General features: G+C 38.8%; 1 protein-coding gene across 1 annotated transcript in view; it reads left to right on the top strand.

Annotated features, from left to right (window-relative positions):
* Positions 1-25,770, top strand: part of Trpc6 (transient receptor potential cation channel subfamily C member 6) — a 117,253-nt gene that overhangs the window by 62,956 nt on the left and 28,527 nt on the right. Inside the window, exons 2-5 of the mRNA XM_021172271.3 lie at positions 1,461-2,235; positions 10,245-10,427; positions 12,368-12,532; positions 21,874-22,090. Coding sequence (XP_021027930.1) covers positions 1,461-2,235; positions 10,245-10,427; positions 12,368-12,532; positions 21,874-22,090 — 1,340 coding nt within the window. The remainder of the gene's footprint in view (positions 1-1,460; positions 2,236-10,244; positions 10,428-12,367; positions 12,533-21,873; positions 22,091-25,770) is intronic.

The following is a 25,770-nucleotide window of genomic DNA, read 5'->3' on the forward strand; positions in this document are numbered from 1 at the left end:
TTTATGCTCCTCCCTTAAGTACGCTTGTCCTGTTCCTCTTTGGCTTTCCAGTAGGTGATGGTTATTGCCATCTTATTAGATTTGAACAGATCAATTGAAAAAGAGTCCTCCAACCACAAGAAGAAGTTCTGACACTAAGTTTTCGATCCATAAAGGATAGATTTCTTCTTATAGCATTTTGATCAGGACAAAGGTTTCTTAAGTTTCTTTCTATATAGGCTAAAGGGCTGAGTGGAGGCCAGCAGCCTCTTGGCCACAGTCTCCTCACCGTGATGCTTCCCTTTCTTCCTGGACTCTTGATCACGACTTCTTCAAGTTTGCAGCAATTTTGCAAGTTGGCAGAGTCGAAGTCTTTCTTGTCCCACATAAGGGCCCTGCTGAAGAAAGCTCCCATTTACTTTCACTTCAAGCCCCAACTCTCAAATACACATTTATCGGACTAGTCATTCTTCCATTTTTGACACATTTTCTCCTAGAAGCGAGGCTAGAAGGCCATGTTCTAGGCTCATCACAACAGCAAAGCAGACAGTAATGGGGAAGTGTGCTGACTTCTGCTTTTAGATGATAAGATTTAAGGAAATAAATAGTATATTTTTCAGTCACAATTTTCCTGGAGTAATGTACATAGGAATGACTAAACACTGAAGACTTGGGTAAATTTACTATCCTGTTTGCCAGTTAAAAATGCTTTCATGTTCTTTATTCTAGTTTCATTTCTATTAATATTACAAATACCTTGACACAAACAACTTAGAAAAAATAGTTTATCTGGCTACTGATTCCTGGTTACATTCTATCCCTGGAGGGAAGTCACAGGGGCAGAAGCTCGTGACAGCTGATCACAGCACAGCCACGAGCAAGAGCAGAGAGGAGCAAATGCATCCACAATATTGCCTTGCTTACTACTCTGCTAGCTCTCTTGACTCTTATACAACCCAGAGCTCTAATACAGGGAAAGGTGCTGCCCACAGTGTACTGAGTCAATGTACAACCAGGAAAATCCCCTATGATCATCAGGTTGCTTAAGATGCCAATCACACAAGCCAATCAGATCTAGATAATACTTCATTAAGACTCTTCCCAGGTGACTGTATATTGTGGCAAGTTGACATTTCAAACTAACCACCACAGTGACCAATAGCATTTCCTAAGTTTTTACCATCTACAGTTCAGAAATACCATTGTCTCTCAGTGAACGACACAGAAAAAGGAAGTCAGTCACCAGGGTCTCTACCTCAAATTGGAATGTTAAACTCTGTAATGTACTTATCTTTCCTAAATAAGAAGTTCTTGGAATTCATTAGCAAATAAATTAATTTTCATCTTATCAGATAGAACATCTAGAGATGCTGAGGCAACATCTAATATACTTGAGAATTGCATTAGGTGAGTGACAGGTCATTTGGCATACAAAAATGCTCCTAATATGATTTCTCCACTGTCTTTCTGTCTTATTGCAGCCGGGGTAATGAAAACAGACTGACTCACCGGCGGCAGACGGTTCTTCGTGAGAAGGGAAGAAGGTTAGCTAATCGAGGACCAGCATACATGTTTAATGATCACTCAACAAGCCTGTCTATTGAGGAGGAACGCTTTCTAGATGCAGCTGAATATGGCAACATCCCAGTGGTGCGGAAGATGCTAGAAGAGTGTCATTCCCTCAATGTTAACTGTGTGGATTACATGGGCCAGAATGCCCTACAGCTGGCTGTGGCCAATGAGCACTTGGAAATCACAGAGCTGCTACTCAAGAAGGAAAACTTGTCTCGAGTTGGGGATGCTTTACTTTTAGCCATTAGTAAAGGTTATGTACGAATTGTGGAGGCAATCCTCAACCATCCAGCTTTTGCTGAAGGCAAAAGGTTAGCGACAAGCCCCAGCCAGTCTGAACTTCAGCAAGATGACTTTTATGCCTATGATGAAGATGGGACCCGGTTCTCCCATGATGTGACACCAATCATTCTTGCTGCACATTGCCAGGAATATGAAATTGTGCATACCCTCCTGAGAAAGGGTGCCCGGATTGAGCGACCTCATGATTACTTCTGCAAGTGTACAGAATGCAGCCAGAAGCAGAAGCATGATTCCTTCAGCCACTCTAGATCCAGGATCAATGCATACAAAGGTCTGGCAAGTCCAGCATACCTGTCATTGTCCAGTGAAGATCCAGTCATGACTGCTTTAGAACTTAGCAATGAGCTGGCAGTGCTTGCCAACATTGAGAAAGAGTTCAAGGTAGGTTGTTCATAAAGTTCAAGTACTAAGTAGATGTATAAGCGATGTGCTGTAAAATATCAGAGCAAGGAATATACAATGTCTACCAGGTTTCAGCAAAGTTCTGTAGAAGCTGTCATTTCAGCTATGTGCAGAAAAGTTGACAGGAATTTGGAAGGCTCAGAGAAAGGGAAAGTAAAGCCACGGTGTGTTTCCATGATGTGCTAATTACTGTGCCTGTTAGGATTTATTGGAGATGTTGGGGGGTGGGGATGAGAAATGTATGTGGTATGTGTGTTTATGTGAGTGTGTGCTAATGGGTGCGTGTGCACATGTGTGTATGTGGAGTCAACTGCTGTCACTGGGTATCTTCCTTGATCAGTCTCTACCTTATTGTTTAAGACAGGATCTCTCACTGAACCTGCATCTCATTAACACAGCTAAATGTCTGGGTAATGAGCTTCCGGTATCCAGAATCTGGACCTAGTTCTAGGGTTACAGACATGTGTCAGTGTGCATTTTTTTAACAGCATGTTCCAGGGATCTCAATTAAAGTACTCATTCTTGTACAACAGAGACTTTATTGACTGAACCATTTTCCCAGTCTCAATTTTATGTTTCATTCAAGAAGTATAATTATTGTTGAAATGATCTACTTTCTATCAGATACTTTGCATTGACCACAGTCCTAAATGGGTAGTCTTGACTATTGTAAGCTTGACAGAATTAAGCCTTGGTAGTGGACATAAAATTAGCAAGCAAGCAAGCAAGGAAGCGAGCAAACAAACAAACAAAAAACCAAAAATGGAAGCCCAGAGAGTTTATTTTAATACTATAGAAGAGCAGATTTCCTGGCTCTAGTCTAAGGTCAAACCAGGAGTGAGAAAGTTCAAAGGGAGAGATCAGGGAGAGATCAGTACAGCCTTGTTGACAAACCCATAGGTCCATTGGAGTCACCACATGTTTCTGTAAGTTAACTCTATAGACTCTTTTCTGAACTGCAATACCTCATAGGCTGCTTGTAGTAATACAATGATGCATTTTAGGGCTCCAGTTCCACATTCATTTCACGTATGCCTTAAGGATCATCAGCATCCCTATAGTTCCGAAGGGAAAGTTTTCCTGCAGCCTTTCTAGGTCAAATAGCTATCCCTAGAGGTCTGTGCCATGCACATGGCTCTCCAGATGTCTCTGCTGCAGAAAGGGGAAAGAGAATAGCAGAGGAGCTACTGTTGAGCCTATTTTTATTAGATATTTTCTTCATTTATATTTCAAATGCTATCCCGAAAATCCCCTATACCCTCCCCCTGCTCTGCTTCCCAATCCATCCAATCTTGCTTTCTGGCCCTGGCATTCCTCTGTACTGGGACATATTATCTTCGCAATAGCTAATGCCTCTCCTCCCACTGATGGCTGACTAAGCTATTCTCTACTACATATGCAACTACAGACACAGCTCTGGATGGTACTGGCTAGTTCATATTGTTGGTTCTCCTATCAGATTGCAGATCCCTTTAGCTCCTTGGGTACTTTCTCTAGCTCCTTCACTAGGGGCCCTCTGTTCCATCCAATATATGACTTGAACAGCCACTTCTAAGTTTGCCAGTCACTGGCATAGCCTCACAAGGGATAGCTATATCAGGGTCTTGTCAACAAAATCTTTCTGGCATATACAATAGTATCTGGATTTGGTGGTTGTATATGTGATGGATCACCAGGTAGGGCAGTCTCTGGATGGTCCTTCCTTCCATCTCTGCTCCAAACTTTGTCTCTATAACTCCTTCCATGGGTATTTTGTTTCCCCATTCTAAGAAGTAACTTAGTATCCACACTTTGGTCTTCCTTCTTCTTGAGTTTCATGTGTTTTGCAAATTGTATCTTGGGTATTCTAAGTTTCTGGCCTAATATCCCCTTATCAGTGAGTACATATTATGTGAGTTCTTTTGTGATTGGGTTACTTCACTCAGGATGATACCCTCCAGATCCATCCATTTGCCTAAGAATTTCATAAATTCGTTGTTTTTAATTGTTGAGTAGTACTCCATTGTGTAAATGTACCACATTTTCTGTATGCATTCCTCTGTCGAGGGACATCTGGGTTGTTTCCAGCTTCTGGAAATTATATAAGGCTGCTATGAACATAGTGGAACATGTGTCCTTATTACAATTTGGAACATCGTTTTGGGTATTTGACCAGGAGAGGTATTGCTGGATCATCCGATAGTATAATGTCCAATTTGTGAGGAACCGCCAGACTGATTTCCAGAGTGGTTGTACAAGCTTGCAATCCCACCAACAATGGAGGAGTGTTCCTCTTTCTCCACATTCTCGCCAGCATCTGCTGTCACCTGAATTTTTGATCTTAGCCATTCTGACTGGTGTGAGGTGCAATCTCAGGGTTGTTTTGATTTGCATTTGCCTGATTGATTAAAGATGTTGAACATTTTTTCAAGTGCCTCTCAGCCATTCAGTATTCTTCAGTTGAGAATTCTTTGTTTAGCTCTGTACCCTACTATATAATAGGGTTATTTGATTTTCTGGAGTCCAGCTTCTTGAGTTCTTTATAAATATTGGATATTAGTCCCCTATCTGATTTAGGATAGGTAAAGATCCTTTACCAATTTGTTGGTGACCTCTTTGTCTTATTGACAGTGTCTTTTGCTTTACAGAAGCTTTGCAATTTTATGAGGTCCCATTTGTCCATTCTTGATCTTACAGCACAAGCCATTGCTGTTCTGTTCAGGAATGTTCCCCCTGTGCCCATATCTTTGAAGCTTTTCCCCACTTACTTTCCTATAAGTTTCAGTGTCTCTGGGAGTTCCTTGATCCCTTAAGACCTAAGCCTTGTACAAGGAGATAAGAATGGAACAATTCTCATTCTTCTACATGATAACTGCCAGTTGTGCCAGAACCATTTGTTGAAAATGCTGTCTTTTTTCCACTAGATAGTTTTAGCTCCCTTGTTGAAGGTGTGTGGGTTCATTTCTGGGTATTCAATTCCATTCCTTTGATCTACCTGTTTGTTGCTGGACCAGTACCATGCAGTTTTTAATCACAATTGCTCTGTAGTACAGCGTGAGGCCAGGCTTGGTGATTCCACTACAGGTTCTTCTATTGTTTAGAATATGTTTTGCTATCCTAGGTTTTTTGTTTTTCCAGATGAATTTGCAAATTGCCTTTTCTAACTCAGTGAAGAATTGAGTTGGAATTTTGATAAGGATTGCATTGAATCTTTAGATTGCTTTTGGCAAATAGTCATTTTTACTATATTGATCCTGCCAATCCATGAGCATAGGAGATCTTTCCATCTTCTGAGATCTTTGATTTCTTTCTTTAGAGACTTGAAGTTCTTATCATACAGATCTTTCACTTCTGTAGTTAGAGTCACACCAATGTATTTTATATTTTTGTGACTATTGTGAAGGGTGTTATTTCCCTAATTTCTTTCTCAGCCTGTTTATACTTTGTGTAGAGAAAGGCCACTGATTTGTTTTTAGTTAATTATATATCCATCTACTTTACTGAAGCTGTTTAGCAGATTTAGGAGTTCTCTGGTGGAATTTTTAGGGTCACTTATATATACTATCATATCATCTGCAAGTAGTGATATTTTGACTTCTTCCTTTCCAATTTGTATCCCCTTGATCTGCTTTTGTTGTCTCATTGCTCTGGCTAGGACTTCAAGTACTATTTTGAATAGGTAGGGAGAAAGTGGGCAGCCTTGTCTAGTCCCTGATTTTAGTGGGATTGATTCCAGCTTCTCACCATTTACTTTGATGTTGGCTACTGGTTTGCTGTAGATTGCTTTTTATCATGTTTAGGTATGGGCATTGAATTCCTGATTTTTCCAAGACTTTTTTCATGAATGGTTGTTGGTTTTTTGTCAAATGCTTTCTCAGTAGCTAATGAGATGACCATGTGGTTTTTGTCTTTGAGTTTGTTTATATAGTGGATTACGTTGATGGATTTCCATATATTAAACCATCCCTCATCCCTGGAATGAAGCCTACATGTTCATGATCAATGATGTTTTTGATGTGTTCTTGGGTTCAGTTTGTGAGAATTTAAAAAGTAGTTTTGCATTGATATTCATATGGTAAATTGGTCTGAGGTTCTCTTTCTTTGTTGGGTCTTTATGTGGTTTAGGTATCAGAGTAATTGTGGCTTCATAGAATGAACTGGATAGAGTACCTTCTGTTTCTATTTTGTGTAATAGTTTGAGGAGAGTTGGAATTAGGTCTTTTTTGAAGGTCTGATAGAAGTCTGCACTAAACCCATCTGGTCCTGGGCTTTTTTTAGTTGGGAGACTATTAATGACTGTGTCTACTTCTTTAGGGGATATGGAACTGTTTAGATCATTAATCTGATCCTGACTTAACTTTGGTACCTGGTATCTGTCTAGAGATTTGTCCATTTCATCCAGGGTTTCCATTTTTGTTAAGTAGGGCCTTTTGTAGTAGGATCTGATGATGTTTTGGATTTCCTCAAGTTCTGTTGTTATGTCTCCCTTTTCACTTCTAATTTTGTTATTTAGGATACTGTCCCTTTGCCCTCTAGTGAGTCTGGCTAAGGGTTTATCTATCTTGTTGATTTTCTCAAAGAACTAGCTCCTGGTTTGGTTGATTCTTTGAATAGTTCTTTTTGTTTGCACTTGGTTGATTTCACCCATGAGTTTGATTATTTCCTGTAGTCTTCTCCTTTTGGGTTAATTTGCTTCTCTTTGATCTAGGTGTGTTGTCAAGCTGCTAGTATATGCTCTCTATATATGCTAGTATATGCTCTTTTTACTTTCTTTTTGGAGGCACTCAGAGCTATGAGTTTTCTTCTTAGAACTGCTTTCATTGTGTCCCATAAGTTTCGGTATGTTGTGGGTTCAATTTCATTAAACTCTAAAAAGTCTTTAATTTCTTAATTTCTTCCTTGACGAAGATATCATTGAGTGGAGTGTTGTTCAGCTTCCATGTGAATGTTGGCTTTCTATTATTTATGTTGTTATTAAAGATCAGCCTTAGTCTGTGGTGATCTGATAGGATGCATGGGATAATTTCATTATTTTTGTATTTGTTGAGGGTTTTGGGGACCAAGTATATGGTCAATTTTGGAAAAGGTACCATGAGGTGCTGAGAAGAAAGTATATCCTTTTGTTTTAGGATAAAATGTTCTGTAGATATCTGTCAGATCCATTTGTTTCATAACTTCTGTTAGTTTCACACTGTGTCTCTCTTTAGTTTCTGTTTCAAGGATCTGTCCATTGATGAGAGTGGGATGTTAAAATCTACCACTATTATTGTGTGAGGTGCAATGTGTGCTTTGAGCTTTAGTAAAGTTTCTTTAATGAATGTGGCTGCCCTTGCATTTGGAGCATAGATATTCAGAATTGAGAGTTCCTCTTGGAAGATTTTCCCCTTGATGTATATGAAATGCCCCTACTTTTCTTTTTTGATAACTTTGGGTTGGAAGTTGATTTTATTCGATATTAGAATGGCTACTCCAGCTTGTTTCTTCAGACCATTTGCAATTTGTAAATTCATCTGGAATAACAACAAACCAAGGATAGCAAAAAAAAAAAAAAAAAAAAAAAAAAAAAAAACTCTTCTGAATGATAAAAGAACCTCAAGTGGAATCACCATGCCTGACCTAAAGCTGTACTACAGAGCGATTGCAATAAAAACTGCATGGTACTGGTATAGTGACAGACAAGTAGACCAATGGAATAGAATTGGAGACCCAGAAATGAACCCACACACCTATGGTCACTTGATCTTTGACAAGGGAGCTAAAACCACCCAGTGGGAAAAAGACAGCATTTTCAACAAATGGTGCCGGCCCATCTGGCAGTTATCATGTAGAAAAATGTGAATTGGTCCATTCCTATTTCCTTGTACTAAGGTCAAGTCTAAGTGGATCAAGGAACTCCACGTAAAACCAGAGACAATGAAACTTATAGAGGAGAAAGTGGGGGAAAACTTCGAAGATATGGGCACAGGGGAAAAATTCCTGAATAGAACAGCAATGTCTTGTGCTTTAAGATGGAGAATCGACAAATGGGACCTCATAAAATTGTCTCTTTCCAACAGATTTTAGGTCTGCGACAGCTCATAGCCACAGAAAGGTCTATTGGGACAGCCTGCTTCTGGGATCTGATGCCATCCACATCTCTTGCACACCCTTTTCTATTTTGCTCCTTCAGCCTCAAAGCTGCAGTAGAACCTAGAAGGATAAATGTTGATCATCAAAAGCTCCATTAGTGAAAATGACAGGACAGTTGTTGGCATCTGACGAATATAGAAGAATGTGTTTCCCTAATTCTTACTTGAAATTGTATCAAACTTACTTTTACATTTCCCAAAAGGTAGTGCCTGTTTATCTCCTTTCCTTCTCACATCAACTACGGCAGAGCTGTGATGAGTCAGCCATTTATTGATCATTACCCTAAGATCAGGGAAGTGCCGGACTGAAATCAGTTCCTATAGCATGGTTGGGAACCTGTCACTATCTGGAGAGTAGTATTCTGTCTTAATCCTGATCTTCAGATGCATTTCCCTTGTAAAGTCTCCTAGCTTAGCAACATGGTTTGGGGCCAAACAGATTTATATCGAGTCAGATATCAACAGTTACTTAGTATATTATATGGCAAATAAGTAGGATTGCATTTACCGGCTCTATCCCAGGTTTTGATAACAGATTTTTGTTTAACATTTGGCGATAGAAGGAAGACCTTATTTCAGGGTAAGAAAACAAGGAGGAAGGAAGTATTGGGAAGACACAAATGAAGATGTGTAGAGATGCTGTACAGAAGGGCAGCAGCAGTTTATGCTCTCTAAAATATGACCTTCATCCTGATTCTTCTCAGCAGTGCTTTAGTTCATTGGAATGACAAAACAGCACAGTTAAAATTTCTCCATTAAACATGGGTAGGTTTTGAAACTGTCTCACTGTGTAGCTTACACTGTGTAGCTTACACTGCTCATCACCCCTCTCTTTCTGCCTCTCAAGTGCTGGGATTAAAGTTACCCTCCACAACTGCAGGGACTCCCTTACACCTGCAGGGAACATACATACATACATACATACATACACACACACACACACACACCCCACCTGGCTAAATTTTTTCTTCTTTAAAGAGATCTCAGTTCTCAGAATCTATTCTTAGATCTTATATTTTGACCCTGTGCTGGATTCATAATATAAGAAATAGCATTCATCAAAAAGATAATTGATAAATCAGAGATGGTAGAACACATCTTTATTCTCAGCATTTGAGAGGTGATGGCAGAGGATCAGGAGTTCAAAGCCACCTTGAGGTACTTGAGGATCAGTCTAAATAAATTAACAACACCAACAAAAAAGAAAGAAAGAAAGAAAGAAAGAAAGAAAGAAAGAAAGAAAGAAAGGAGAGAGAAAGAGAGAAAGGAAGAATAAAGAAGGGAAGGAGGATAATTGTCAAGTGCTTGCTTGCTTTTTATGGCACTTTTCTAAAAGTCTTTTGACATTCGAAAGTATATATTTTATACATCGATGGTGAAATAATATAGGACAGGATCTATGAAAAGTATAGTAGTTGTATTATGGAGGTTTCTCCCATATTAGTTGATGAGTTTAGCATAGCAAAATCTTTTACAATAACTTTGGTAATGACTTGGGCAGATATTAGAGTCTAGAGAAAATTCTTCATGGTGATAAAATATCACAGAGGACTGACAGCAGAGTAGGATAAAAAAATATATTTAAAATAAAATACAGTGAAAGTAAGCTGGACATGGCCGCTTATCCTGACTGCAGCACTTGGGAAACTACTGTGGAATTTTGCTGTAAATTTGAGACCAGTAAGTTTCATATTAGCATAGGTATTAGCAGTGTGAGACCCTTGTTTCAAAGCAAAAACAGAACAAAACAAATCAGGTGTATTAAAACTAAAATCTGATTTTTCCTCTTGAAATCTACAATCCCTCGAATATCTGAAAATTTCTGCCATGCATGGAATATGAGTTAGCTCTTCTTATTTTAACCATACTTCTCTTTCCTAGAATGACTACAGGAAGCTGTCTATGCAGTGCAAGGATTTCGTTGTTGGTCTCCTGGACCTCTGCAGAAACACAGAGGAAGTGGAGGCCATCCTGAACGGGGATGAAGAGACTCGCCAGCCCGGGGACCTCGGCCGTCCAAATCTCAGCCGTTTAAAACTTGCTATTAAGTATGAAGTAAAAAAAGTAAGGCCGGGCGTGAGGCCCCTTTGTTACTTCAGTTTGTGTGCGTGGATATGCCAAGCTGGAAAGAGCAGGGGGTCGTCCCGAGGAAGCATCTAGTGAGGCACAGAACTCATAGGGCTGGTTAGTCATTAAAATCCTGGCCCTTGGATGTGGAATATCACAGTCAGTGCCATTTTGCTTGACTCAGGTAATAACAACAATGACTCAGTATATAGAAACCCTAAGGCATTGTCTGTATGAAGGGAATGGAGTCACAGTATTTCAGATTCCACCTTTTACCTGGTGGTTGCTAGTTTCTGAGTTGGACCAGCAGTTTCAATTCCATTTTCAGTTTGAATCCTTCCAGGGTCTTTGCAAAATACTTTTCAGATTCTTCTTTTGACAATGATCCCTACTTCTTTGACAACCTTCCTAGGACATGAAGACTTTTATTTTACTTATTTCATTTATTTATATGTGTGTGCACATGTGCATGCTGGATGAAACCAGAGAGGGTGTTGGATTCCAGGGAGCTGCAGTTTCTGGTGCTTGAGTCTGATGGATGCTGGGGACTGAACTCTGTTCTTCTGAAAGAGCATCAAGTGCTCTTAAGCATAGAGCCATCTCTCCAGCCATTAACAAGCAACTAAATATGTTCTTTTTTTATATATAAAATAGAAGAACTATCTGTTTGTAGCTATTATTCAGAGTAGACCTACTACCTCTCAACCTGCCAGTTAACCAGAGAGTAATTAACCACCACTCTTTCCTTCCATAACTGCGTATTCCAGACTCATCTGGATGGAGTTTTTGTTTTTTTTTAACATAACCTGATATTTTTCTTATGAAATTTTAATTTAGATGATTACTTTTTAAATACAAACTAACCTTAACCTCTCTTTGAGGGAAAACTCATTACTCAAATGAAATGTGTAAGAAGAAGGAATTCTAGAAAAAAATTAATTGAAAGGTTTAAGATGATAAGAGAGACTCCCAGTGGAGCTGGGTGGATAGAACTGAGAGATGCAAATCTTAATGTGATCCCTGTAGGAAGCATGCCACTCTAGAGCAGTGAAGGGAAAATGTGATTTGTTTTGAAGCAGTGATTTGAGGCTGGAGAGATGGCTCAGTGTATGCTTTAACAACACACACTGTTTTTAAAGAATAACCAAGTTCAATTTCTATCATACATATCAGAAGGCTCACAGACTGCCTATAACTGTGTGGGTGTTGTGTACGTGTGTTGTGTGAATATGTGTGAGTGTGTGTGTCAGCTTCTGGGGTGTGTGTGATGCCTTCCCTCTTCTGGCTTCTGAAGGCATGTGGACTCATGTGAACACACACATACACACACACACACACACACACACACACACACACACACACACACTCATACACACATCCAAGTCACTCACACACAAACACATATACACTCATACAGTCACTCACACACATTCACACAACACATATACACAACACCCACACAGTTACTCTCACACACACACTTACACACACATGCACACATATATAAACAACACCTACACAATCATGCACATACATACACATGTGTGCACATGAACATGCAAATCTTTATAATCAAGCTATATGCCCACATTTAAGCTAGGATGAACTTAATCTTGCTCTTTCTTTCTAAAAAGAAAAATATATAAAATGCATAAAAGCACTTGTGCAAATCTTTTTATAATGTTAAAACCCCAAGTGTTTTCTGTATTTTAAAAGACAGGCTACCAGTCATAGGGAAGGGCCATCAACAGGAATATCTGAATATGTAGAACACATTTAGAACCGTTTTGCTTGCTACCTGATAGATGCCTTGTTTGTTCCTCAATTCTAACTGCCTTTCTTCTGGAAAAGCATAGAACGATTCACCAGAGCTCCAGAGGATAGCCTAAGCTGAGTTGGTTTTAATCGGATCATTCTGTGTGCTGTCTCACCCCTAGTTTGTGGCTCATCCAAACTGTCAGCAGCAGCTCCTGTCCATATGGTATGAGAACCTCTCTGGTTTACGGCAGCAGACCATGGCAGTGAAGTTCCTTGTGGTCCTTGCCGTTGCCATTGGATTGCCCTTCCTGGCTCTCATATACTGGTGTGCTCCTTGCAGCAAGGTATGTCTGTGAGTCCTGCAGTCCATCTAGTTGAATTCTGTCCAACAGGCAAAGATCTAGCTCCAAAATGAAAATCTGATTTGAAGTACACAGGTTCACATGATCTTTCTATTTGTTTGAGAATTTCATACATGCATGTAATGTATTTGAACAAGCTGAGCTCCCACTCTTTCCCTGCATACACTAACTTCATGTGCTCTTTTAAAAGCCCACAGAGTTTGTTTAGTACTGCCAGCATGTGCATGGCTGTAGGCTGCCTGCCAGAGCACGGGTAACCTCTTAGCAACTGCCTCTGTCCCATTCTCAGCAGCTATTACTTGCCAAACACTTTCCAGCCAGGGTGGGACTTCCTGACCTTTCCCCCCGACCACATGCTGAGCTTTTGTCTGCCTTGATTTGAGCAAGACTTGTACAAGCAGCACAGCTGCTTTGAGCTTACTTGTACAATAGCCTGATCATATCTAGAAGAGCCTGTTTGGCTTCAGTCTTCCACCATTATCTCTGGCTTTTACAATCTCTTCTTCCTTTCATTCAGCATGACTCTCACACCTTGGAAGGCAGCAGTGCCACACAAATGCCTCATTTAGGGCTGGCAACTCCACAGTGCCATAAACTTTTAAATTTTTCTAAAAATAATGCTTATTTCCAATGAGAAACGAAAAAAAAATTCCTGAAAATTCTCCTGAAACAGAATACTGTCACTATGTGCGAAATAAAATGTCAATTTATTATTTCCTTATTTTTCCTCTAAGCATATAGACTTTTTTTTGCATTTTAAAAAGTCCTAGCTTTATTGAGCTCATCTATCAAAGGTTTCCTCAAATTTGATTATTATTCCTTTCTTTGTTTCTTCTGCAATAGTATTTGAGATAAGAGATATATTTTGTATGCATATTACCTTGTCTCTTAGGTTTCACTGTTGTGAAGAGACACCATGACTAAGGCAAGACTTATAAAAGGACAATATATATTTGGGGCTGGTTATGACAGAGTCTAAGCAGTCATGGTGCAGGAGTTGCTGAGAGTTCTATATCTTCATCTGAAGATCTCTAGGAGAAGACTGGCTTCCAGGCAGCTAGGATGAGGATCTTAGAGCCCATGCTCATAGTGACACACCTACTCCAACAAGGCCATACATCCTAATAGTGCCACTCCCTGGCCAAACGTACTCACCTCACCACATTCCACTCTATGACCCCCATAACCTTGTTCAAACACATGAATCTGTAAGGGTTATTCCTAGTCATAATATAATGCAAAATACATTTAATCCAACTTCAAAAGTCTCCATTGTCTTTAGCAGGCTCAACAATGCTAAAAGTCCAAAATTCAAAATCTCTTCTGAGACCCATGGAGTCTCTTAACTGTAATACTGTATAAAGTAAAAAAAAAACCCTGGACCTAAGCAAGATAGAAAACTAGAAAACCCACTGGGCAAACTCCAAACTTCACATCTCCATGTCTGATGTCAAAGCACTCTTCAGATCTCCAACTTCTTTCTTCCTTGTTGACTGCTGTTGACATTCAGCAGCATCAAACTTCTTTCTCCTTGGCTAGTTCTATTCCCAGTTAGCAGCTTTCCTTGACAGGCATCCCACTGTTCTGACATCTCTAACATCTTGGGGTATCCAAGGCAACATCAACTTTACAGCTTCTTATTCCAATGTCTGAGATACATACATGATCTTCTGGGATCCTCCAAAAGGCCCCCTGTAGCACTCTACACTCTAGTTGACTCCATTCCATTCCTGGTGGTCATCCCATGGTACTGGCATTTCTAATATACTGGAGTTTCTCATTGCAACTAGGCTTCACCAATAGCCTCTCATAGGCTCTGTTTGCAATGCCAAGCCTCAATTTCTTTGCATGATCCCTTCAGTCCTGGGACATCAACTGCAACTGAGGCTGTACTTTCACCAATAGCCTTCTATGGCTTCTTACAGTGTCAAGCTTCAGCTGTTTTTCATGCCGTCAAAACTTGTAACACCTGGGTGACCCTTACGTATTACCAAGTACAGCTGCAGCTGTACATCCTTGGCTATATCTGGAACACAGCTTCTTTGTGCCCTTAGAAAATACTTCCCAGCCAGGTGTGGTGGTGCACGCCTTTAATCCCAGCACTCGGGAGGCAGAGTCAGGCAGATTTCTGAGTTCGAGGCCAGCCTGGTCTATAAAGTGAGTTCCAGGACAGCCAGGGCTATACAGAAAAACCCTGTCTCAAAAAAACAAAACAAACAAACAAACAAACAAAAAAAGAAAATACTTCCCAGAAGATTTCACCTCAGTGATGCTGATCTCTTTATCACTGTTAATTTCTCAGCTCCAACTAATTAGCATTAATTATCCCAATAGTCTATGACAACATCCAGGCAGACATGATGCAGGAAGAACTGAGAGTTCTACATCTTCATCTGAAGACCTTTAGGAGACTACTGGATTTCAGGCAGCTAAGGTGAGGGTCTTAGAACCTATGTCCACAGTGACACACTTTATTTCAACAAGGCCACAATTATCCCAACAAGGCCATACTTACTAATAGTGTCACTGCCTTATTCAAAGCACCACACTTATATGGTCAGTAAACACTAATAGAAATGCTACTATAAGGCTTGTTTCAGTAAAGAATGTCTATATCAAAGAGAAGTGCACTGGAGATAAGCAGCAATGGCCACCTGCTGAAAGTTTAAACAGAATAAAGAATTATTTTTCAGGACTGAGTGTTGAATATGGGGCCTTGAACATGCTAGGTAAGCACTCTATCATCGAGTGACATCTTTGATTCCTTCTAAACTGTTTATTTTGAGACAGGGTCTCACTGAGTTGCCTAGTCAGGCCTTGAACTTGTAATCTTCCAGTGAGAATCCTATGTAGCTGGGCCTATAGGTCTGCTATGCTAAGCATGAGGGATACTGACTTACCATTCTGTTACACAGGAATATGAATTTGGAAGCTGCATTACTAACAATTTTTTTTCATGTTTTTGAAGCCACCTTTCTAGTTCTGTGTAAATCTCATATCTGAGAGGTTGACTGAAATAATTCACAGATAAACACCTTCTGGTCCATTTATTTTTGTGTTCTGGCTAGACATATCAGGCAGTGAATGCAGTTGCTAGACACAGGTGGGACTCATTTTAGGCATTGTTATGTGGAGGACAACATAGGTCAGCATTTCTCAGCATGGTGTCTTATGACTCAGATACACTGTAGGCATTTCAGTCACTGGAGGTCTTTGTACTGACTCACACTAAGATTTTAGTACAAGGTCTCTTAAGCAGTGCCTACTTTCTTACTACTTACAGTGATGACATTAGAAACTACTGAAAACATGTCCTCATGAGAATCAAATCCACCACCATGGGATTTCCCCCTTATAATGCACGAGACCAAACTTGATCATCTATAAAGTACACATTGATGACACTAACAATAAAGGATTTGTTAGAAATTATATTTATAGTGCAGTTTATCTTATATAAAGTTGTATTCCAGTTCCAATTAAATTAATTGAAAAACATTTATCTTTACTCTTTCTCTCTCCTGTGTGGTAAGTGTGTGTGTATGCATCTGTGTGCATAAGCATACATGTGCATGTGCTGGTGTGTGTGGTGTGTGTATACTCATGTATGAATGTATTTGTGTGTGTGCGCAAGTGTGTGGTATGTGGTGTATGGTGTATGTGTGTGTGTAGGTACGTGTGGTGTGTGGTATTTGGTGTGTGTATATGCATGTGTGTGTGTGTGTGTGTGTGTGATGTATGTATATGTGGTGTGGTATTGGTATGTGTGGGTATATGCATCTGTGTTCATGAGTGTTTATGCACACATGCATGTGTGTGTGTGTGTGTGAGAGAGAGACAGAGACTGAGAGAGAGAGAGAGAGAACATGTGTAGAGATCAGAGGGCAGCTTCATGGAGTTAATTCTTTCTGTCCACTTTTCTGTGTTTTTCATGGATTGAACTCAGGTTGTGAAAGTTGAGCACCAAGAACCCAAGGACCTAAGCACCTTCACCTGCTCAGCCATCTTGTTGGCACTGCTCCCATTTTTCATAGACACAACAAATTCTTTTTAAATTTAGATTTTTTGTTTGAGATTGCATATTCATCATATTATATGATGAATTCTTGTTCTTTTTACCCGATGCTTCTCCCTACCTTAGTATATTTGAAAGCTCTACATTACTTGATATTTAAACTCCTCTGGTCTCTTTACAGTAGCAATACTACGCAATATTCCCAAACACATATCATAGCTTGATAGCAGCTAAAAGCCTTCAGAAGAGTAAATTGCCATGATGACCTCCAATTCTACAACTAAGAAAACTTGAGTATAGAAAAGTTAAGAAATCTGTCCATACTTGGAGTTGACAATGGTAGGTCTGGGGTTTAACATTTAGGAAATATGGTTTACAGCCAGCTGCCAAATTCTCATACTAACATCCGCCTTCTCTCTCTTTTGAGTTAGAATTTCTTACCTGGGTGTATTCTAACCACCTCTTCTGGACACAGGCTGCACCTGTGTCTGTAGCCTCTTGGGTCTCTGCTTCAGTTTCCCAAGGCTTGAGGAGCTGAAGTAAAGTGTCTGGTTCGTCTTCGTTCTCATTCTGTGACCATGCAACTGTGACAACTTTTCTAAGTGAATACCTTGCTTTTCTTGGGAGCAGGGGGCGGAAATCATGGTTCCTCCATATGCTGTCACTTGGGCCAATTGTGGCTTGCCCCAGATTTATACATTTCTCACATTTTAACCGAATCTTAACTACCTGATTTCTGTCACCATTTCTTCTGCTACGGTCATGGTTCTTCCTGACACTTGATTTCACCCCTAATTTATCAGCACTGAGACAAACAGCCAGATTAAATAGGCATTATCAAAGCATCTTTCTCGTATCTAAAATCTGTTTTGTTGGGTATTATTTAGCTTTAGAGTAACAGTGATAAAGTCTGTTTGTAATTTTCTTTTTCTCAGTGAACTAAACATTATTGGGCCATAGAACTGATTTATTTTAATAATGATATATTTGGCTAAATTGATGCCTTTATTTAAAATACTTTAGGTTTTCTTATATAGCCACAAAAATATAGACAAAAGTTTAGAAATATGTATCTTCACAAATCTTGCTTCTCCTCCAGTCACTCATAGATTAAAAAACTAAGAGTGGAATTAATAATGCTTAAAGAGAAGCACTTTGTTTCATTTCTTTTCTTTTTAACTATATTTTATTTTCGTGTGCATTGCTATTTGGCACACACATGTTAAAAGTAACATCTCTCTAATTGGATGTGAGGCTCACTCAGGAGGGAAATTCTGCCTAATATTACAAACCTAGCTAACTTTCTAGGGCTAGTGAGGTCATTAAGTTCAGAAAAGAACACTAACTCCATTTCATTAGACCACCATGATTCCTTACCACATTCTAAATATGTCCTTTATATCTACACATATGTGATCCATTCCTCAGGAAAGAAGCCTTTCTTTACAGCAAATGGAGATCATCACAGAAAACCACTACTAGAAACACCATAGTAATCAAGAGATCAATCATGGGGATCCCAGGCTTAGCAGTTACATCTACATCACAGCTCCTGCATCCATGACTTAGGGAACTTCATGGAAGACAGGCAGAAAAATTATAAAACTCACAATACCAGAAAGTTTACTGTGAAACAATCTCTCCTAGAAATAGTTGAATAAACAGGAAAATAATAACTATGGACAAGAAACTATAGGCTACTCTTGCTAAAATTGTTGATTGTTTCTAAAAGTTTGTTGAAGGAATTCTTGAGATCTCTTATTCATAATATCATATCATCTGCAAAAGGGGATACTTTTACTTTTTGTTTTTCTATTTCTATCGCTTTAATTTCCTTCTCTTGCCTTATTACTCCAGCTAGTACTTCAAGAACAATATTGAAAGGAAGTAAGAATAGTGGGCAGACTTGTATCATTCCCTGCTTTAATAGTATTGCTTCAAGGTTTTCTCCATTCAGGATAATGTTGGGTGTGGATTCATCACACATACCTTTATCGTATTGAGGTGTGTTCCCTCCAGACCTAGTCTCTCTAAGCCTTTTATCATGAAATCATGTTTGATTTTGTCAAAGGCCTTTTCTACATCTACTGAGAGGATGATGTGATTTTTGTCTTTTAATCCATTTATATGATTCATTATTATTTATTTACTTAGGTATGTTGAACTAAACATGTATTTTTGGGATATGACCAGTTTGATAGAAGAGGGTGATATTCTTGATATATGCCTATACTTGTATGTATTTTATTGAGGATTTTAAAATCTATCTTGATCAGTGATATTGTCCTGTTTTCTTTTTGTGTTAGTTATGTCTTTAATTGGTTTGGGTATTAGAGTTATACTATCTTCATAGAATGAATTTGGAAGTAACCCTTATGATCTACTTTGGGGAGGGGAATATAAGAAGAATTCATTGTAACTCCTTCTTGGAAAGTCTGGTAGAATTCTGCTATGGATACATCTGAGCCTGGAACATTTAGTTGGAAGACTTACTACAGTTGCTGTCTCCTCCTGTGTTTGTTTAACTTGTTGTTTTCTTACTGGTTTAATATCATAGTTTGGATAAATCAAGAAAATAAAGTATTTTCCACCTTAATAGAGGGCAGATTTCTAAGTATTACCTTAAAATATTCTGTGTTTTTTTGATGTATGTTGTAATGTTTCTCTCTTTTTCTCTGATTCTGATAATTTGGGTTTTCTCTTTCTTTTGGTTAGTGGGGCCAAGGGTCTGTCAATCTTCTTTATTTTCCTGAAGAACCAGCTCTCAGATCTAATGATTCTTTGTATTGTTTTCTTTGTTTCTATTTCATTAATTTCTGCTTTGATTTTTATTTTTTTTCTTTCCATCTACTTGGTTGTGTTTTAATCAATTATTCAGGAGAAAATTCAAAATACTAAATGTAATACTAGTGCACCAATTTTAAACAAAGCATGTTTGTGGAGTTAAAGACACAGATTAACACAACCTCAATAGTGGTAGTCAGTGTCCCACCTTTTTTATTTTTATTTTTATTTTTTACAACATACAAGTCATCTGGACAAAAATAAACAGAGAAACATCAGGATTAAGTGAGATATTACATCAATGGACCTAACAGATGTCTATAGAGCAGTCCTCTGATGCTTAAAGAGCACAGATTCTACTCAGCAGCACATGGAAGCATCTCTGCCATAGATGACAAAAAGCCAAACCTTAACTAATGCAGAAAAATTGAAATAATCCCACATACACTATCTGACCATTACCCAATAAAACTTGAGATCCACAGCAAACAAAACTCTAGTAGTGAAAATAAACTGAGTTTAAATAAAAATAACTGAGTGAAAATAAAACTATCCAGTCCCCTGAGAAAATTGAAGGTAGCTCTGGCTCTAAAAGTGAAAAACCCCACCTCCTGAATAACAGGCTGCTTCCTCTTAGAACACACAGCAAAAAGGGTCCTTGTTACCCCAGCTGTGTCTGAGCCTCAATCCTCTTGACAACCTGCTAGGGCATCAGGCCAATCCACTCAGTCCTGTGCTGCCCGCACCATGACCTACCCATACCCAGCGCTGAACCTGGAGCAGAAAGTACAACTCAAGCCAGAGGCCAAAGCTAGTGAATCCCTTTGTCTTTAACCATTCATACTGATCAGACATGGTCTAAGACTATCCCATAGATACTTCAGGCCCCGGTCTCTATGCTTTTTCCTGACACAATTGCTGCCCTTATGACTCGTGTGAGGTGTTGTCTGTTAATAATAACTCTGCCATTCCTTTTAGCCCATTGCCCAAAATCTAGTATTTAAGGGCAGAGGAAGCAGTTCTAAGAGGGAAGTGTCTGCATTAAAAAAAATCAGAAAGAGCACAAATAAATTACTTTCTGTTGTAACTTAAGAATTTGAGAAGTATTTATTTTAATATATTTAACTTAATAATTAGTTAAGCTATTGAATTTGTTTGACAATCTGGTAAACAACACTTTTCTATCCATAGTTATATTTTATACATTTATTTGTATCCCAAAATATGAATGGCAAAATTTATAAAAATAATTATTGTTTAATTCTTAAAGTCCATTGAGACATGCCAAAATCTCCTTATTTTAAGGAGAGATAAGGCCAGGTGTGGTGACACATACTTGTGAGTCTCGCAGTAAATTGGCAGATGCTGGAGGATTCCAAAGCTTCTTAGTCAGAGCCTGTTTAGTTTTCTGGAAGAAAAAAGAATGTGAGGATTCAAATATGCTACTTTGACTTCCTGGAAACTGACTTTCTGTTTGCTTTCGTCTGATTGCTTTAAAATTCACCAAAGTTTTAAATATTTTCAATGTACAAAAATATGTAGATTTCATCACATTTTTACAGGTATATCATTGGATATTTATATATGTCTAGCCCTGAATTTTGTGGGTTTCGTTCATCATTTTAGATGTTTAGAGCCCTGAGGTATAATCCAGATCCCCATCCCTCTGCCCAGGTCACATTTCAGATAGAAAAATAATTCAATACTGTAGTCATACAGTAGGTCTTAATCATTTTTCTAGTTTATATAAAGAATCCAGTTTTTATCGTCACCCAGTGAACAGTGACAAAGGTGGAGCCTGAGCTAAACTTGAAAGTCTGACCTTTTACCTGCTGCTCCAGAGTGTCCAGACATCCATGGGATATTCTGTGCTGATCCTCATGACATTTACACCCTGACAGTAGCCACAAGACATTAGCATTATCCAAAGCCTGAATTGCCTTGTATGTCAGAGAAATGCAGGATGAAAGAACCAAGGGTCTTTGCTTTATAACGTAGACTTATTTTATAGTCCTGTGCATTTGAACCAACATTAACAATACCTTACAATTTAAACATTATTTAATGAAATGTTTATTTTAGTTACGCATCTATGTGCATTTATGAGTTTGCCATATTGTGTGAGTGCCTGCAGAAGAGCAGAAGGCAGCATTGAATCCCTGGAGATGGGATTACAGGTAGTTGTAAGCCACCCAATGTGGGTGCTGGGGAATGAATCTGAGTCTTCTGGGAGAGCAGAAAGCACTCTTAACTATTGTACCATCTCTCTAGGACAAGAATTTAAATATTCTTGATAGAGAAGTTAGTTCTCAATTATAAGAAACCTTAATACATAGGAGAAATGACCAAAAAATTATAACAGCATAAAAATCATTGTTCTGATACAATTCATGTAAATGTGTATGACTATTTAGGAGAGAGAGAGAGAGAGAGAGAGAGAGAGAGAGAGAGAGAGAGAGAGAGAGAGAGAGAGAGAGAGAGAGAGAGAAAGCTAAAATTTTTCTTTTGATGTTTGTTGTGGCAGATGGGGAAGATATTGCGAGGACCGTTCATGAAGTTTGTAGCACACGCAGCCTCCTTCACCATTTTCCTGGGGCTGCTCGTCATGAATGCAGCTGACAGATTTGAAGGCACCAAGCTCCTCCCTAATGAAACCAGCACAGATAATGCAAGGCAGCTGTTCAGGATGAAAACATCCTGTTTCTCATGGATGGAGATGCTCATTATATCCTGGGTAATAGGTAAAGACTGATTTTCTGTCTTGTTCCTTTTTGCAGCCTTAGCAATTGGACTGAATCATGCTGATTGTTGCATATGATCAGTCATACAAATGTGTGCAGCAGGAAACAGTGTTCCATGCACTGTGACTTTCTTTGTGATCTGAAACAGTTGCTATGGTGGCCTTATTACCAGTTATAGTCTCTTCATATGCCATGTGATAATTGCATTCCCACTTCATCCCCCAAACGGAAGAAAACCAGCAGGATATTGTTAGTCAAACCTACCATCAATAAGCAGAACCTCTCATGTGTGGTTTGGGAGAGCTTTGATTTCAAGCTTGAAAACAACCATGTTTTTTTTATGTTGAGATTTAATAGAAACTGAAACTAATAGCCACACGTTTTTATTGAAAATTTATTATACTCAAAGCTGTTGACATACATCAAGCCACACAGTACCTCAGATTTGAAATCTGTTATATATAATAATATCTATTTTATCGAGTTTGTGAGCATTAAATAACTCACTTCCTTGGGTGGCTTGTGAAAGAGGGGCAATTCAGTATGAAGCACTACAAGATTTGATTTGTCTTTAAAGCTCAATTATACCTGTGGATTGTCAAAAATTACAAAGATATCTCATGAATATTTATGAGTAAATACATTCAACAGCTATTGAGTGTCACTGAGCAATAAGGACACTGAGTTGAATGGGATGGAGTCTTTCCATTCCAAGAAGCAATTTGAGTAACAAACCAATAAGTCAATAATAAAATCTCATTTGCAGAAAATGCTATAGTTGGAGACTTTTAAGATACTACCTAAGTGCAGATTGGACATTTAAATCTGAGTGAGCTAGGATGCAGAATGAGCAGAGGAAATCCTCGCTAAATACCAATGGCATCTTTAAGTTAAGGTTTTAGGGAAAAGAAAATGTGAATCAGACCAAGAATTTGAAGGATAAGGACATAGAAGGCTTTAGGTGTCGAGCTGTGGCACTATGAAAAGACTGGGCCATTTAAGATTATGTTTCTGTCCTACCTGGGATCAGGGTGTTTGATGAGTGTGGATGAAAGATGTGGATAGTAAAATGATCAGAGGGTAAATTCCAGTGGTTGGTGATGGGTTCAGAGCACATTTCAAAAATGTATCGGTGGTTTTGAGGTAGAGGGAGGAGGCCTGAAGGAGAGATGAGTTCAGAGGCTGAGCCCAATTGGAGGAAAGTAATCTGAGTTTAGCTTGGATGGCAGAGGAGCTGAGAATGGCTTAAAGGTTAAACTGTGAATAACTTGGTAATTGTTATGTGTCTATGGGGAGTGGTGGTTACTGTATTCTAAAGGGGAGTCTATGGATGGCCATGCTGAGAATGGGGAGCATGAAAAACTGCTCGTTAAATTTCTGATTAACTTTGAAATGTCCCAGGATTTCCAGAGATAAATATCAACTAAACCATAAGAAGTTTGGCTCCTGGATGAAGTCTGGCCAGAGACAAATTTGCACAAATTCTTCAATCTCACACGACTCTGACTCTGAAGGCCTTAACTGCATGAAATTCCCTCAGTAGAAAGAACTATGTAGAGAAGACTCACGAGGCCTTTATATAGAATCTCCAATAGGCCATAAGGTCTGCTCCATCAACTGTCCATCTGAGTCACCAGAGAAATAACTGCAGTCAATTTCATGCCACTTCTAGGATATCCATTCCTTCTTGGCTTCTTCATATTGGAGCCCAATGGATGATCAATTGAAATATTAGGAAGTAGTATGATAATTAAGTATGATTATTCTTAACTCTGAGGAAATTCAATAGCTACTGAGTTATTCAACACCATTAAACCACTTCATTTCATTGGCATGTTTTCTGAAAAAACAGTTTTGCCTTAGGTTTTACTAAAATATTGGCAAATTTTGGACACACTGCAAGACTTTGACTTTTCTTTAACTCTTTCTTTTCTAGTTTAATTGACAAAACTGGAAAAGATATATATTTAACTCTGTTGTATGACTTAAGCGCAAATACTATTATATTGCCTTTATCTTTTTACACTAAGAGCTAGCTTTTTAATATATCACTATAAGTAAGATATGCAACACAGAGATTGCCACATAGGGCAGGCTTAGTTAATTTCAGATAATTGCAAATAGCTATAAATAATAATTATTAAAATTTTCAGTGGGTATTATCTGTTTTTCTTCATAGGGTGAGCATTTGCTGTTAGAAAAGAGACGTCTTCTTAGTACAAGATATACTTTTAAAAAGAAAGACATTTTATTGAGAGAATTAGAGATAATGAATTCTCATTTCATTCTGTATCAAAATTCATTCTTCCCATAATTTGATATTTTTAGTATAAAATTAGATACTTTTCACTAAGAAACCAAAGCTGGGAATATTACATTAAGCTTTAATGTTATAAAGAAAAGCATTTCCATAGAAGAACTGCTCTGCCAATGTTTGTTTTACTTCAGAAATTATCTCACAATGCTTATTTGAAGAGAATACAGAAATAAAACAGCAAGCTATGCACATGTAGTATATGTGAGGTTCCTTGCTGAGTTTCTGACACTATTGTTTACTTTCTTGTGTTTTTGTTCTTGCAAGAAAGCCACAGAGCCTACTATAAATATTAAGAAGAAGTTGCCTATGTGGGTCACAGGCTGGATGTGTTATATTAGTTGGTAGAAAATGCTCATGTTTTTATATACAGAAAGCAAATCTATGTGATTTTCATTTGATGAAAATTTGAAAAGCCAAATAGTATAACTGATATTCCAGGAGGTTTGTGGCAAGACAGAATAACTTCACATCCATGTTGGTGTAAGGTCTAGCAGGAACATGAGGCAGGGGGCATGCTTGAGAGTGCTTAATGTTTACAAGTCCAAGGGTTTGTCAGCCACAGTGAACTTCTGGGAAAGCACACGCTATCCTGGGTTGACTCTAAGAGGGTAAGACCACAGTCAGGGCTGCCACTGTCCTACTGTGGAGACTGGGGTTGCAAGGTAGGCAAAGGGGGGTGCTTGCCTGTCACAGCAACTATAGAATGAGTGACAGTGCGTGCCTGACCTCCAGCAGTGATCCTCAGAAGATTAGCAAATTGTGGAGTGAGCGACCCCACAGTGTGTTCCTTGGAGGATTTGTGGGGCACGGAGGGGTACTTTTTATCACTGAGGATAATGGAAAGAAGGGGCACAATATTGTAACTTGAGCCTTAATTCATTGGTGGTGAGAGGGCACACTTAGAGAGAAAGAACGAAGATAAAATATGCCTGGAAGGAGGGACAAGTAGGATACAGTGAAGCATTCAACCTAAGCATGGCTCTGCTAGAGAAGAACACACAAGTTGGTTGCCCTTTAGAGAAATTCAAATGTAGAGAGAACTGATACACTCCACTGCTCTAGAGAGCAGAAATAAGGTAGCACATTCTCTTTCAAGAACTAGACCTCACAATCTGGCAGCAGAGTAAGCCTTTCTCAGAAGTAGTAAGTCACTCATCCAGTGCTGCTTAAGCAGTGTGGTCCCTATGGAGAACTCTCTGGCAAAAGGGAGAAGCCAGACTAGGTATGGGAAGTGTCAAAGGTTCTTAAGCAACAGCCCAGGCAGGGGTGGGAATGGAAGGGAGGGAAGCAGACAGGCATATTTCCTTTAAGCTGAATATCTCTGAATGTTAGCTGTAGTTTGTCAGCTTTAGCGAGATACCAT

This window comes from Mus caroli, unplaced genomic scaffold (assembly GCF_978045245.1).
Source record: "Mus caroli unplaced genomic scaffold, Mus_caroli_1 scaffold_11, whole genome shotgun sequence".
Taxonomy (NCBI): domain Eukaryota; kingdom Metazoa; phylum Chordata; class Mammalia; order Rodentia; family Muridae; genus Mus; species Mus caroli.